The sequence below is a fragment of the Genypterus blacodes genome, unplaced genomic scaffold (genome assembly GCF_046128005.1).
Source record: "Genypterus blacodes isolate CSIRO-AG114 ecotype Tasmania unplaced genomic scaffold, CSIRO-AGI_Gbla_v1 ptg000214l_1, whole genome shotgun sequence".
NCBI lineage: Eukaryota > Metazoa > Chordata > Actinopteri > Ophidiiformes > Ophidiidae > Genypterus > Genypterus blacodes.
In genome coordinates this window covers 4130001-4145600 of record NW_027467013.1, presented here as the reverse complement: position 1 = coordinate 4145600, position 15600 = coordinate 4130001, and the positions used below count along the sequence as shown (strand labels likewise).

At 47.6% G+C, this 15600-nt stretch overlaps 1 protein-coding gene across 3 annotated transcripts in view; it reads left to right on the top strand.

Annotated features, from left to right (window-relative positions):
* The first annotated feature begins 5234 nt into the window (after positions 1 to 5234).
* The window catches only part of mcf2lb (mcf.2 cell line derived transforming sequence-like b), a 21739-nt gene continuing 11373 nt past the window's right edge, over positions 5235 to 15600 (top strand). For all 3 annotated transcript variants that reach the window (XM_076170118.1, XM_076170120.1, XM_076170119.1), the window contains exons 1-3: positions 5235 to 6668; positions 12420 to 12503; positions 13850 to 13964. In XM_076170118.1, the coding sequence (XP_076026233.1) occupies positions 6158 to 6668; positions 12420 to 12503; positions 13850 to 13964 (710 nt within the window). In that variant the 5' untranslated portion in view covers positions 5235 to 6157. The remainder of the gene's footprint in view (positions 6669 to 12419; positions 12504 to 13849; positions 13965 to 15600) is intronic.

The following is a 15600-nucleotide window of genomic DNA, read 5'->3' as shown; positions in this document are numbered from 1 at the left end:
CCTCCTCGTTCAAGCTGTCTCTGCTCCCTGTAACGCTGTCTCTTGGCTGGGCAGCCGCTCTTCCACTCTCCCTCTGGAGGATGATCCTGTGGATGAAGACGGAGGAGATGGCCCTGGGTGAGCTGCTGGAGAGGCTGAGGACGGTCAACCACAGCATAGGTGGGTGACCACAACACACCACACACGCTCCATTCTCAACATACGTGTGTGTGTCTGAAACATGGATCGATTTAAAGCTGATTGGTCGATACGATGCCTTGTATATTTCCTGATCCTTTATGATGTTCTTGTTATCTTTAATCAGCTTATTCTCACACACCCGCCTCTGTTCTGCACACCGCCTTATCTGCCTGCAGTGTTTGGCGTACAGTGCGTGTGATGAGTTGCTGGGAGCAGGAGTGAGAGACTGTGTGACCTACATATCGCCTCCACTACTTCAGTCTGGCATAATGCAGGAGACTGCCTTGTGCTGTCCAGTTGGATTTTGCATTTCAGTGGATATTCAGTCGATTATGAAGGTTTTGGGTATCATGGGATGACATGACGCCATGTTCCAGTGTGGGCATCTGATCATCCTGATATGAGTGTGTGTGTGTGAAGCCCATCAGAGCTCTAGAAAGTGTGACTCAAGTCCAGTCGTGACACGCTGGGACAGAAGCCCAGAGGACTTTTCCAGCCAATCTTCCACGATGTGTGTGTGAAAGAGGCTTAAGTGACGCTGGATCCTCACCTTCTGTAAACCCAACGCAGCTAATTTGATTCCTGATGTTCTCTTTATCCACTTACTGCCAACATACTTTCCCCCAGACGTGAGACACACAATCAGACCACAAACAAACGCAGTGGTCTTGCATTCTTTCTTCTCTTGTAGCTCTAATCTTAGCAGGGTAATGTGCTGGTATGTAAGAGGAGTGAAGAGGAGTGAAGAGGAAACAAACCGCTCTCTCCATATTCTCTCCTCGTCAAACACCAGGGATGATGAAAGTGTTGTGGCGATGAGTGGGCGGATGGCGGAGGGGGGAACATAGCCATAAACGGAGCGACTGTGGAGGAATGAGATTGACAGAAGGGGAATTAAGAGCTCAAACACCCGGCGACACACTCATATCTCACATCTGTATAAAGTGGATGTAGTCAGCGGAAAGAAGTGTGTTACTGGGGAAAATGTGACAGGAATGGAAGCAGGATGACAGCAGTGATCCACTCAGAGAGGAGAGGGAAGAGAAGAGAGGAAGGGAGACTGTGTGTGTGTGTGTGTGTGTGTGAGAGAGAGAGAATGATTCATGTATTCCTATTTATTAATATCCGTCTCCTGCTGCAAACTGAATTTCCTTCTGGCTCATAAAGACTGAATTGAGCTTCACAGATCTTCTCTGAGGTTCATGTTCATCCATCCGTCCTCCACCCGCTGACCTACTTCCATTCACCACTGAGTCATGGGTTCACAGCTTCTCCAGCAGTGTTCACACCGACAATCGCTGCGTTCTGGTGTAGGAGTGAGGTTGTTTCTGTCATTCTGCTGGGCTGAGAGTGAGCGGTGTGAAGTGATTCAGTGCTGTGATTAAGAATAGACACATGAGGCTCATAAGCAGCTTCTTATGGCAGCTTTAATCGTCTGTGTGAGAGCTGCAGGTGGATGAGGAGGTGACGACTCCCTCCTGCTGCCGTATACCAGGTCTTCGTAGGGCCTGTGGCCACGTGACAGGCGTGAACGTTCACCCTCAGTGCGGTGCGGTGCTGCAGGGGGCTTTGGTGAGCTCTGCTGCTGCTGCGGCGGTGCTTCATCCCTCAGAGGCAGAGCAGGTGTACGGCCAGATGGGATCCTGCAGGTTCAAGTACGTAAGTCTCCAACTCATCCACCACGGACTGCACAAACACACACACGCGCACACACACACACACTTCAGATGGATAAGTGTAGTTGAACTTCCAGGTTGATTTGCCTGTGTGAGATCGTCCTGTTACTTCCTTTGTGCATTGATCTCTGCAGAGTCCACTTCTCCTCCTACATCTCCACTTCCGCAGAATTGTAACTGTAGAATTGTAGGGAGGCAGTGGCTCAGTGGGTAGTGCTTCCTCTTGGGAACCGGAGGGTCGCCGGTTCGAGCCCCTGCCGAGGTGCCCCTGAGCAAGGCACTGAACCCTCAATTGCTCCCCCCTCTGCGAAGGGTGGTAATGTAATGTAAGTCGCTTTGGATAAAAGCATCTGCCAAATGATCGTAATGTAATGTAACACAGTATCACGTGAGAGATTGGATGAGTTCCAGGGAGTGTGTGTGTGTGTGTGTGTGTGTGTGTGTGTGTGTGTGTGTGTGTGTGTGTGTGTGTGTGTGTGTGTGTGTGTGTGTGTGTGTGTGTGTGTGTGTGTGTGTGTGTGTGTGTGTGAAAATATGACCAAGGAGAGATTACACTGAGAATAAGGGAGAGAGAGAGGGAGTTGTCATATTGAAGAGGTTGTGTGCTTCCCTGCAGTCCCCTTATCAGCATGTGTGTGTGTGTGAGAGTGCAGCTCCCGTCTCTGCACTCACTGCAGGCTGCTTTTTACATGTGCGCACTCCTTACTTGCCTGTAAGCAAAACGTTTCCGTGCCCCAGTAAGGGCCACAGATTGAGCCTCATACTGTGTGTGTGTGTGTGTGTGTGTGTGTGTGTGTGTGTGTGTGTGTGTGTGTGTGTGTGTGTGTGTGTGTGTGTGTGTGTGTGTGTGTGTGTGTGTGTGTGTGCGTGCGTGCGTGCGTGCGTGCGTGCGTGCGTGCGTGCGTGCGTGCGTGCGTGCGTGCGTGCGTGCGTGTGTGTTGACTCCTGGTGCGGCCTGCTCAGGCTGGACAGAAAGAGGCGAAGAAAAGACAGATTAGTTGAGCAGCGGGCAGTATAATTAGGCCGAGCGGCAGAAGGGGATTTGCTCTCTTTGCCCTCCTCCCCTGTAACCCCCCCCCCTCTTGCATGTGAGTGTGTGTGTGTGTATGTAGAGCTTAGGTCCTTCTCACCTACACCAGTGTGATCAGTGTGTGCAGACAGTGACTCAGCTCTGTGGGGTTCTGTCGGCTTTGCACCGTGCAGGTCTGCAGAGGACGCCGGGAAGAGAAACTACTCACAGGATGTGTGTGTGAGAGTCTGTGATAGTGTGTGAGAGTGTGTGGGTTTGATCCTGAGTGACCTGGATACTGCAAATCATTCCCATGTCAGCATTCGGGTGCTGCTGCTGCTTTGGATTCTGTCGCGGCCCGGAGCTCTGCAGGTCCGGCGTGAAGTCGTTGCTGGATGCCGGCGTGGTGTGTGTGAGTGTGTGAGACCCCGCGGGCGGCTGTCATGTCTCTGCACGAGATTTTGAGGGACGGTGGTGAGGCGTCATACCGGATCATGAACCGGCTCAGTCACCTGATCCAGAACCTGGACCTCGGCTCTCCTTTCCCTTTCACCACCGCCAGCCGCAAGAACTCCTGGAGAGACTGGGATGGTAAGACTGACAGAGGAAATGAGTGTGTGTGCGTGTGTGTGCGTGTGAAGGAGATGTGGATAGAATTGTGTAGGGCAGTGCGCCCAGAGCATCACACAGAGCATTTCCTGTGGGCTTCCCTTTCTCCCCACTGTGGTGTCTCTCTCTCTCTCTCTCTCTCTCTCTCTCTCTCTCTCTCTCTCTCTCTCTCTCTCTCTCCCTCTCCCTCTCCCTCCCTCTCTCTCTCTCTCTCTGTGTGTGTGTGAGATAGAGAGAGAGGGGGAGAGAGAGAGAGTGACTCCTTCAGTTTCCAGCATACAGCAGCTGCACCGATGCGTCACAGCGGTAACAGCATTTTTCAGCAAATGCAGAAATTGCACCTTGCCTGCAGACCGGCTGCCTGAGGCTCATGAGTAATGGGAACTGCGCAAAAATCTGCTGAGCTGTCAGACTGATGTCGGGTTAACCGAAGCGTTTGGGACGTTAGAGGACTTTGACGGTGAGAGAATCATGCTGAGGAGAGCCAGGGCCGCTGCTTCTCCATGGGACGGCGGATACCCAGGGGGGCTGCCCATGGTGCCCCTGAAACGACGTGAGTGCCCACAAGGCTGCTGACGGCTCTGCAGCTCAGTGTGTGGACGGTACTGTTTCTGAGGGGGTGTGTGTGTGTGTTGGTCTGTATGTTGGGGTTTTTGTGTTTGTATGTGCATTTTGCGTCCATGATATATGAGGATAACCTTGCATAAGCTATATACCCCTGTGTGTGTGTGTGTGTGTGTGTGTGTGTGTGCGTGTGTGTGTGTGTATAGAGGCACGTGCATGCTGTAACACACTGCTGTGGCTGTGGGGGAAGTTCACCCTCTGTTTTCTTTCCATCTCTGTTGAAGTCATCAGCCATGAGGTGAAGTCATCAAACTGATCCAGACGTTTGTTTTGTCAGATACCTTAGCCATCACGTTTTAAACATGCTAAATATGTTTCCTAGCTCATTTAAAGTGACAGGGACCTCCAATAGAATCTTTGATGATCCAATGATAAGTAGTTCAGTAAGGATTCAAGTCAGGATGAGACTAAGTTAGAAGTGAATCCAGTAAAACAAGACGACGACGACATCATCTTGTGTGTAACACATTATAATCTGCTGGTCTAAACACCTGCATAGTGCGAGGCTAGAGAGTCTGTGTTTGGCTGGCGTCCATCTATAACAGTTTGAGGGCGTCGCCACCATTTCCCCCCCCCTGCAGTCTGAGAAGCAGAAGTCTACAGTCAATACAGAGGAAACGGGACGAAGGAAAGTTAGCATTAAAACCGAGAAAGAAGTGTGACATTTCTGTGTCACGTGACAGCTCATTTTCAGTCAGTGTGCTCGGCAGTGCTGCAGCAAGGGAGAGTAGAAGCAGATCGATGTACAAAGGCTTGAAAATAGAATCCTGAATGGAAATCAGTGTAAAATGGCCCTTTAATAATTAGCTAGAGGAATTAGGAGTTTAATATTTAACCCTTAAGACTTTATGGCTCTGATAATGAATTGTTGTTGCTTCTTTACAATCAAACTCTGGCCCTTGCTGCTCTGTCCGGCAGCTTGTTAAAGTCCGGCCGCTCTGCAGAAGAAACTGTGTCTGCGTCCTTTGTGTCGTCGCTCTGCAGAAGCTCTGTGAGCAGAAACAAGAGTGGTGTGCAGCTGATAGAGGGGCTCAGTGTGTGTGTGAGTGTGTGTGAGTGTGTGTGCGTTCCAGTGGTTGCCTTCGTGGGGCTGCGGCTTGGAAACACTGCCAATGTTGTTAATGTATACTGGGGGTTGTTGTTGTTTGACCCCTCTCATCCTGGCAGCTTAGTGTTCAACCTCTCAAGGTTTACAGCAGCGATAACCTCATGGGCCGGGAGCAAACACACGTTACACACCAATGGATGCCCCACCCGCAACACACACACACACACACATGCCACAACATCTCTCTCCAATCAACAATGTCTATTAGATAATCAGCACTTTGTGAGGCAGACTTGACTGAGAGATATCGTTTCGCAGACGCGTTGAAATCGCCACGTTCTATTAAGGAACAGTGTCTTTCTTTGAGAGTCCTCGACAGAATGGAGGCTTTGTGAGAACTCTGTGAATAGATGCAGTCCATGCTTGGTTAAGTAGGGATGCAGGCAGTGTTTGAATGGGCTGGTTCCAATGGAGGCTTTGTGCTGCTCTTGGTGCAAAGCTCCTGTGATAAGGCCGGCCAGGAGAGCAGGCTTTGTTAGCGTAGGTAAATGAGTGAAGGGCCCAGAGCGTAACTTCCTCCTAAACTACTGCGTGGCAACATAACACAAGCAGAGAGAGCTCGGCAAAGTGAGGGACGAGTTGTTGTGTTGATGCGATATCAGAGTCACTTCCTTCCAGTCCCCAGCTGCTCTGCTATAGCTGGATGACTTGGAGCGGTCAGGCTTTGCAGATGCAGATGCGGAGGCAGTATTATCAGTCCGGGGGAGGGCTCAGGTCATTATCCTATCATGGGAGCGAGAGCGGCGGTTGGTTAAGCAGGCAGGGTGGGGTGGAGAGCCACACTGAAGCTTTTTGTCTGCAGGGGAGGTACGTAACCTGAGGTTGCAGCAGGAAGTCCTCTCATTGACTGAGTGTGGTCCCGCAGGCTGGAGAGCACCTGCAGCTGGACCGAGTGTGGAGGCAGGGGAGGGAAAGGTGGAGTCACAATGTGATACCTGGGCAAAAAGCTGCATGGAGCTCATTCTGCTGAGGAGGGACGGACAGGACGGAGCCCCGGACATCACCATGGGAGGAGAGGAGGCCGCAGATTCGGGCTTCTTAATGGATGAGGATGTTGAGTTTGAGTTAGACTCTGGGATTTGTATTGAGTCGCAGGAGATCGTAGGATCGGAGAGGAAGGAGTCTGACTGGCTCGGGATAACAAAGCACATGGATTCCCTGCTGGGAGGCGAAGAGGGACAAACAGGTGCAGCGAGCCCGGGAGGAGACGGATGGAGTCGCTTGCAGGAGAAAGGCGAAGGTGAGATGGAGGCCGACTCGGGGTCAGCGAGGAACGGAAAGACGGAGGCAGAGAGAGGCGTAGAGACGGAGGAGCAGACTGCAGAGTGCCGGGAGGAAGGAGCAGAGGGACAGTTGGAGGTGTGTTTGTGGCCCGTGGAGCAAGATGGAGGTTACGTACGGATCTCGCTAGAGGAGGTGGAACGATACCACAGGTTCACACGCTGCTGCCACTGGTTGCATGGTAGGTGTCAGAACTCATAACCCTCAGTCGCTCTCTTTCCCCCCCTTCAGTGAAGCCTCACTATCTTATTATGTTCACCACAAAGCCCAAACTGTGTTACCTAACACCAGCTCCTCTGTTTGACTCCAGCCACACTCGGCCTTTGATCTCAGCCAGTGCTCCATTTCAGATAACACAGCATTTGCATGTTACTTTGTTGTCACAATCCAAAGATGATCGTTCTGTAAGTGCCTGAATCAGCGTCTGACTCACTGGAACAGCGTCTTCAGATGTGTTTCTATGGCGTCTATCCTGTGGAAACGTACCGGTGTTCTTGATCGGGTCTTGGTCCAGGTTTGTGGGGTGTGATATCAGACCGTCACTGGTGTTTGTAGCCTCTCCTCTAACTTGAATGTTGGACACTTTAAGGCACCTTTTAACCCTTTAATGAACCCTCTCACCCCTCTGCTGCCTTTATAACATAAGACCCTGGTTCCTACCCCCGCCCCCCTCTTGTTCTTCAGCGTCCTGCCTGTAATTGCTGGTGTATGATCATGATATTTTCAGGCGTCTTGTGGAGAGACGGTGAGGATTTAGAAGCCCGTCTCAGCCTGGATGAGTTATTCTGTAGATCATTAACCAAGAAGCCGTCAGCCTGTTTGATTTGTTGTTGGCAGATCGTTCAGGCCCTTCTCTCTACGGCATGTTGAGCTGGATTTAAGGGCTTTTTCCCGCAGTCCTGCTTAATCTGTGTTAGTAGTGACAGGCGGTGCAGGTGTGTGACTGTGACCCACTAACGTTTGACTCCTCACCCACAAACGTGAGCAGGAGTGAAGGCTAAGCACATCGTTAAGCCTTTTAAAGAACATTAGAACATTAGTGCCTCATCCAGCAGGTGGAACGTGTGTGAGGGGGGGGGGGGGTCTGTGTGTGTGTGTGTGTGTGTCTGTAACGTGAGGAGGATTTCTTCAATTTATTTTGTCAGTAAAAAACAGAAATAAGAGATTTTCTGGGTTGTGATTTGGCAAACTTACATGAATCGACACTTTTATTGATTCTGGTTGGTCTCGTCTCCTCTTTATTCAGCGTCTGTGGCTTTGGTTCCTACATAAATCAAATTCCATTGATTCAATTAAACTTGTTTGTCTTGCAGGGAAAGCAAATTTATCAAAACATCGATATCAAGTCCGGCAGGGAACATAAAGAAGAATTACATTTCTTATTTATAATTCACACACACACACACATAGAACGATCATTCATTCCTACAGTTTACAATCTCTTGCCTGATTTTGTTCGATTTGTGCATGCGAGAGACAAATTAACGTGTAGATTAACGATGACCAAATATAGGTGTAGGTGTTTATGTAGCGTATACGTTGCTGTCCCTCATTAGACGTTTGTGACATCATCGATACTTGTTGAGGAGTAGAGCGTCGGAGAAAGAGGGAGCAGGAAAGACACTGGAGTGGTTTCAGTGCCTGTACACTATCTGATACAGGTGAAACATCTTCTCCCATTCAGAATGTGAGAGCCTCTGGGCTGTTCACAAATGTATCATACTGTGTGAACTGGGAGAAGGAAAACAAAAGAGGGAAGTGTGGAAGGAGGAAGTAGTAGGAAGCAGCAGTGGGAAGAATGGAGGGGATAGAGGAGCATGTTGGTTGGTTTGGTCATTTCACAGCCATGGTAACAGAATACTCTCTCTCCAGAGACAAAGTAGGGGTATTCCTGGGCGGGTGGGTGGTTTCACTCTGATATCTGTGGGAGTTGCTGGGGGGCAAGAAGCAGCTGAGTGATGCAGGGTGTGGAAGTGGAAACTAACGGGGATGTCTCTGTGAACTTGAGTCTGCAAGGAACGTGTGTGTGTGTGTGTGTGTGTTTGTGTGTGTGTGTGTGTGTGTGTGTGTGCGCACCTCGGAGCGCTCTGCAGATGGCAGGTCAGTTAGCTCTTTGTGTCCGTTCCCCTCAGGTCGTTGTCAACATGGCTGCACGCTCTCACGTCTGTCTAGAAGAAGACAGACGTTTGGTCATCTATCTCGTCTGATTTGTAAATTACCTGACCTCTCGCCTGTGTTCACGCCCTCGCTCCAGGTTCATTTGAAGACAACAAGCAGAAGGAAGCTGTGTCTCAAATGACGTCTGCAGGTATCGGGTCAGACTGTCGTTCCTAATCCATATCTGTTAACCACAGATGTCATTAGATAGTACAGACAGAGACTGAAGCAGGGCAGAGAACCTCAGAACTGAGTGCTCGTTTAAAAAAAGGAGATAAGATTGATTTGGCTATGAGGGATCTGAAGACAAACACATGGATTTTTTACCGGAAGATGAATTTGCAAATCTGATTACTGATCAATAATGCTTGTTATGCTATGGGTAGACTTGTTGTTCACTAATGCAAAGTGTGCCTTCTAAAAAAAGGCAGTAACAGTAACTGATGAAAACATGCAATGTGTATTCGTACGCATGTGTGCTCTTGGTCATGGTAGATTAGTTTAATCTGTTCCTCAACCTCAGTCTTCCATCACGCAAACTCAGAACCACCTGCTTCAGCACACACATCTGATCAGATCCTGTTAGCTATTGTGATGTCGTTAACTAAGCACAGCTTGCATGTGATGCTTCCTGTTTGTTGAAGCAGCTGTTTGTTCTGCTTGTGGAGAATTTATCAGCATGATATTCTATTAGAAGAAAAAGAAGAAGAAACACTTTTAACACTTTTTTAAATGAGAGAAAGGAGAAATGAGAAGGAGATGTTCCGTGGGAACAGGAGATGTACGAAGGGCAAAATGAAGGCTTCCCTTTATATCAATCAAATGCAGAGTTTAGATGTGTTGCTGCAGGAGAAAACGACTGGTGGAATGAACCAAAACAAGAGCTGAGCTGCCCCCCCGGCCCCTCATGGGTGACTCAGGCAGCCATGTGATATTTGGGCCCAGACAGCTATGGGGATTAATCAGAAGGCATAAACACAGAGAGACTAAGTCTACATGGGTTTTTATACTGAATGTTCTCCTTTATATGAAGTATAAGGCTGCTTTAACACTAATAATCATTTTAATAATCATCATAATTGAGCCATTTTGTCATCAAACACAGTTTAACCACACACTCTGTGTGGTGCAAACTTTGTTCTTTCATAGTTAAAAGGAGGAGCTGTTTTAATCAAACATCTGAACAGCAAACTAGCTTAACATCAATGACATATCCACATTTACATGTTGTTTTAAATTTGGTCTCTATTTTGAGACGAAAGCTATGCACACTGAGTGAAAACAAACTATTGCATGTTGTGCCTCTTAACTGGCTGGACGCAACAAATGGCTGGCCACCCCTTGTGTCCTGGGTGTCTCATCAGATGTGTGGGCGGGTAAATTCAAACATGTTATAGAGTCTGATGTTATGGAAGAAATGGACCAATCAAATACAAGCTGTCAGTTCAGAACCTGTTTGTCGTACGGGATTCATTTCTGTGGGTGGGAACCTCAAGTACTGAAGCTTTTACGACGTAAACATACAGTACAATATACAGCAGGCTCTACTATACTATACCATACTATACTATACAACGCTACTACACTATACTTTACTATACTATACTATACTATACCATAACATTCTGGAATACATGTTATTGTTTTGGGTTTTTGTTTTTTTTTATTTTTGGTACCATTTTTGGTTTATGTTCGAGTCTCGCTTAGGAACAATTGAGGCTTAAAACTATGATTGTCAAAGACTTAGTGGTAATGAAAGTTAGACTGCGAGGTGGGACATAAGTCTGTAAACACAAGCTTTGGAGAATGGTTCGTCATAATGTAAAAAGGTAAGTGTGTGTGTGTGTGTGTGTGTGTGTGTGTGTGTGTGTGTGTGTGTGTGTGTGTGTGTGTGTGTGTGTGTGTGTGTGTGCCAGTGAGACAGTGAGACAGGGCGGGCAGTGTCTGTGCAGAAATACCCTAAGGCCTCGGCTGTCACCTGATAGGTCTCACTGCCAAACAAAGAACCACAAAGAGGCTTCTTGGTTTGTTTAAAGTGGAGCCAGAGGAGGGCCTAACGTGAAGGGGCTGAGCCTGTGAGGAGATGCAGACTGTTAGAACAGGACACATGGGACAAGAGGAGAAGGACGTGCGTGATGATGAGGGAAATTATTCTCCTGATACACAGAGTGACATAATGTAACCTGGAAATGGGAGCTGGGAGCTCTGCTGGGGTGGACGTGGCCTGGCCTGGCTCTGAGCCTGCGGTCACAGCTCTCCCAGGTAGCCCCAGTCCCTGTCTGGAGGGCCAGGACAGGACAGGTACTGTACAGTCTCATATGGGGACCACAGTAGCGTGTATTTGTCTTTGTGTTGCTGACTGTTACAGTTCTCGGTGTCCTTGTGTGTCTTTGAAACTATTTTCCAACTCAGCAATTTCTCTTACTTAACAGAGACAAGCTGTGCAAACTCAGCAACCACTGCTTCATCATTAACGGTCAGAAATGCTCCATGTATTAAAATGCTGTGGTCATTTTGAATCAGTGGGACACGAGTGACACGCAGTGACATGCAGAAGTTTCCAACGTGGCAAATATACAGCATGTTGACTCAGTAGACTGCCAGAGGAGAGCAAACAAAGATGAAAAGTCAATATCACTGTTGTGTTAGATTGACTCGTCTGCTCTGCGTGTCACTGTTGTTTGTGTTGATGGGAGCAGACGAGCATGTTTGACTTGGACAGACTTCTGCTCCTAGTCCTGCCTGTGGACGCCTTTTTCTGTCATGCTTTGTCAGAGGCGGTAGAGCTTACAAACCCCCGTAAGCTAATTCACTACAGAGAAAGTAGCAAGACCCTAACCATTTTGCTTTTACTTTATTAAGACACAATTGGTTCTTCCAGTCCAGTAGCCACTGATAGTAACGCGCAAACCTAACCAGTGCTACCTGTTGCTATCTTAGGCATCTTTATTGTTCAGTACTAACTGTGTGTAAAATACAGTATCAGATGAGGAGGAGGGAGTGTGTGTGACACTAAACTATCAGGTAACACTGGTGAGGCTGCCATGTTGCTGTCTGAATGATTAGCATTGCTAATATGACAGCACATAATTTATTCTTTAATTTAACTTAAGTGTAGCTTAGCCCTCTCTCGCCTCTATGCTGGACATTTGGTCAGTGGACACGCCAATTTTCACCATCGTCCTTCCAGGTTTTCCCGCTTTTTCTCCCCTCCGGCCTAGCATCATACATGGCTAAGCTAAGTTAGTTAAGTTAAGCCAAAGACAGAGTTTCTCCTAATAAACTGCATCAATTCTGACTCAAACTATCACCCTATACCCTTATGTCTGTGTCTCTGTCTCTATGGCCATCTACAGCCTGTAGGACGTGTACAGCACGCTGGTGTAGATGGAGTAAAGGGCAGATTGTGTGAGAGTAGTAACAGTATCAGCCAGTTGTCCCGTATTGATCTGTTTATACTCTTTGCCGCTCAGCTCTCTGCTTCAACTTGAACTTTGGCCAGTTTGTCATACAACATACATTACAACATACATTACTGACATGAGACACATGGACCGTAGCTGAGCTGTTGATCAGTCTATAAGTCAATATTTCTCTGGTTCCTTGTGTTTCCTCTTATTACTTGAAGGCACCGTGAAGGCGTCTGTGTTCTGTGTTTTTAGCCCTGCGATATACAGACAAGCGCTCACCCAATGAATGCTGGGACATCAAAGAGTGGATGGGAATGGAAACGGATTGTTGCCACTTTTTTTCAGCTGTGACGTGTGTTTTCCAGATGAGATCATGCAGCAGGAGATCACCCCCCTCCGCGCCGCTGACATCACCCCTGACCTCAGGAAGCAGTTCGCCTTCCTCTCAGGTGAGACGCCTCTTCTCTGTGTTTCTCTCTCTTGCTGTGTGTGTGTGTGTGTGTGTGTGTGTGTGTGTGTGTGTGTGTGTGTGTGTGTTTGTGTGTGTGTGTGTGTGTGTGTGTGTGTGTGTGCGCGTGCGTGTGTGTGTGTTGTCCAGCTGGCATCCTGTTTTGTCTCTATTTGATTTTGTGATTGTGCCGTCTGTTATGGATAACAGCAGAGCTCGGTTGCAATTTGCCATTCAAATGTGTCTTCCTCTGCTTCCTCCTCTCTGTTCCTGCTGCTGTGTGTTTCCTTATTGTCTCTGTGTGTCCAGTACATCATAAACCTCACGTTGTCATCTCAGCCCCTTTATATTGTCTTTGCTCCGCTGCACAGACTGATGGAGATTTGCAAGGAGAATCATCTATACATTTAAATTTAGATTGAAACGTACACACACACATCACCCTCCGTCTGCGGTATGTGAGCTGTGTGACCTTGGGGCTACAGCAGAATCATGGCCGACAACCATTTTGAAGACACTAATCTTACCAGACGCCGAAACCATGACCAAGCACTTGCTGTTGCCATAGCAATGAGAGAAGAAAAGACACAGATTGATATTCTGAGCACACGAGCTGACAGAGCAGCTGCTCCACCCGCGTGTGTACATGGGTGTGTGTGTGTTTGTGATTGAACATTTTAGTTTGTACAAGTGTGTACAAACATTTTATAACCACCTCACACACACACACAAACTCTCTCTCTCTCTCTCTCTCTCTCTCTCTCTCTCTCCCCTTCTGTCTCACTCTCTCTCTGTCTGTCGCACTGTCTCACTCTCTCATTCTCTCTCTCTCTCTATCTCACTGTCTCACTCTCTCCTTCTGTCTCACTCTCTGTCTGTCGCACTCTTGCTCTCTCTCTTTCTGCCTCTCTCTCTTTTTCTATTTCATTGTCAGATCTTCCATCTTTATCATTTGTTGAATCCCCCATCAGGTCTAATATTCTATACTGACAAGCCTCATCTTAAACTTCCTGTTCTAAATGAACACAATGTTCCTTATTTGTTTTACATGGAAAAGGATTTGGATGAATGATTTCAGACATTGCAGTGTTTCGTGCTCATTTTCTACACAGCTTTAACGTTAGCGCCCCCGTGTGGTCATTAGGTTTTCTTTAATCACTGCTTTTCTAGGTCTTTTCTTTCTCTCTTTTTCAAATTAATCAGCAGACTTTTATACGTCAGACTGATTGAAGTTTTAATACAAAAACTGAAAGTATGAAATCTATGCATTATTCTTTTTAAATGTCTTATGTTGATTCACTTTTCTTTGCCGCGTGTCTAATCATGTCCCGTGCTTGTCTTTCCCAGGGGGAAGAGGAGATAATGGCAGCCCCATCATTGTGTTTCCAGAATTCCCGGCGTTTGGAGAGGTCACAGACAGGGAGTTCCACAACGTGCTCACCTACCTGACCAGTGTGCCGAGGTAACTGACGCTCACACAAACATAACACGCTCACACACCATCACCAGCTACATGCCTTCTCCTCCTCTCTGCTCCTAACATTTGGCTGATGACCATGTGTGTCTTTAAGGGGACATTGTTCATGTTAGCGGAGACTCTCGTGGTCTGATAGCTGTACAGAATCATAACAAAGCCACATTATTACCCAGAGTCTTTATCATACTTCTGCAGGCTGTTCTGGGCTCATGGATAGACCGGATCAAATGAAGGGGGGAGGGGAAGCATTGCCCCTCTCCGTGTACCCGCCCACCCCCCCACTCAAGAAAATTACCCCCTATCCTCGCCTTCTTGGCATTTTTTTGTGTGTGAGCTCTCCAACCTTCTTGATTCAACCTTTTCCATAATTATCCTGTCTGCAATGGAATGGGAGAGAGAAATAGAAAGTTAAGCAATTATCGCTAAACAATGCATACAGCTTACTGAACTGTGTGTGTGTGTGTCTGGGTGTAAGATCACAGGGAGACATTCTACACACACGTGTGTATTCAGATATACAGTACATGTGTATGTGTGTGCATGTGGCCAGTGATCGTTACATAACTTTGATCACATCTCTTACTTTATTATTAATCAATGTTGCCAATTGGAGCTGCAATAAGATCTCAAACTATGGTACTATGTAAACGGATTCCTGCTCCTCTCTCATCTTCTTATACTAATGAGTGCAGTGAGAATGAATTTGGCAATGAGCTCATAGGATTCCAGTTCTTTCCCTGAGTCTAGTCCGTCTTCCTTCCTTCATGGTGTGACTGTAGAGGTTACTGGTCAGCGTCGCGTTGAGCTGTGCACAAAGAGACAGATGGCTGCAGGTGCCTGAGGGACCTCAGAAACCCTCCACAGGGCACACAGAGAACACTGCCAGTGGCAAATGTCCTACATCGGGCCGACCTTGAATGGAAAACAGCTGGAGACTTGAGATCAAAGTGAATGTAGAAGTTGTTTGTAAAGTGGGAGTGGTGTCAGACATACAGGTGCAGCTAGTGTGTTTAAGTGTTTACACGTAAAAACCTACATCCTAACATTTTATGACTCTGGAGGAAACTTTAGGGGCGATGATGGATGTTTGATAAATTCAATATATGTGTGTCATGTGATGTAGCATACACACACATTTCTATGTTAAGGCTCTTTGTTTCTCCAAAGACACTCAGTAGATTAATTAATAGCTGTGTCCATGGGTGGGCCACGTCCCCCCTCCTCTTCTACTCCCACCTCCTCCTCCTGCACCCCCTTATCCGTCTTCTATCTCCCCAAGGATTTGCATATTTATACCTGGAGCGTTTCTGATTGGTTTAGGATGGAGAGGCAACAATGAGAGATTTGACCAGATGTGAAATGGATTCTGCTCTCATGGTTACTTAAGCTGTTAATTTAATATACCAATGCATCCTAAACACTGTAGGGGGGGGGGGGGGGGGGGGGGGGGGGGGGGAGTAGATAGCTGTCACCATTTGCATTCATGCAGGAAATTTCTCTGCATCACCTCCAGGCAGAGCTTCTTCACAGCTCAGCACACTGCAGTGCTGCTGCTGCCACACACGCACACACACTGCATGTGTCCTGACGCCTGCAATGTTAAAATGCAAACACTAATTCT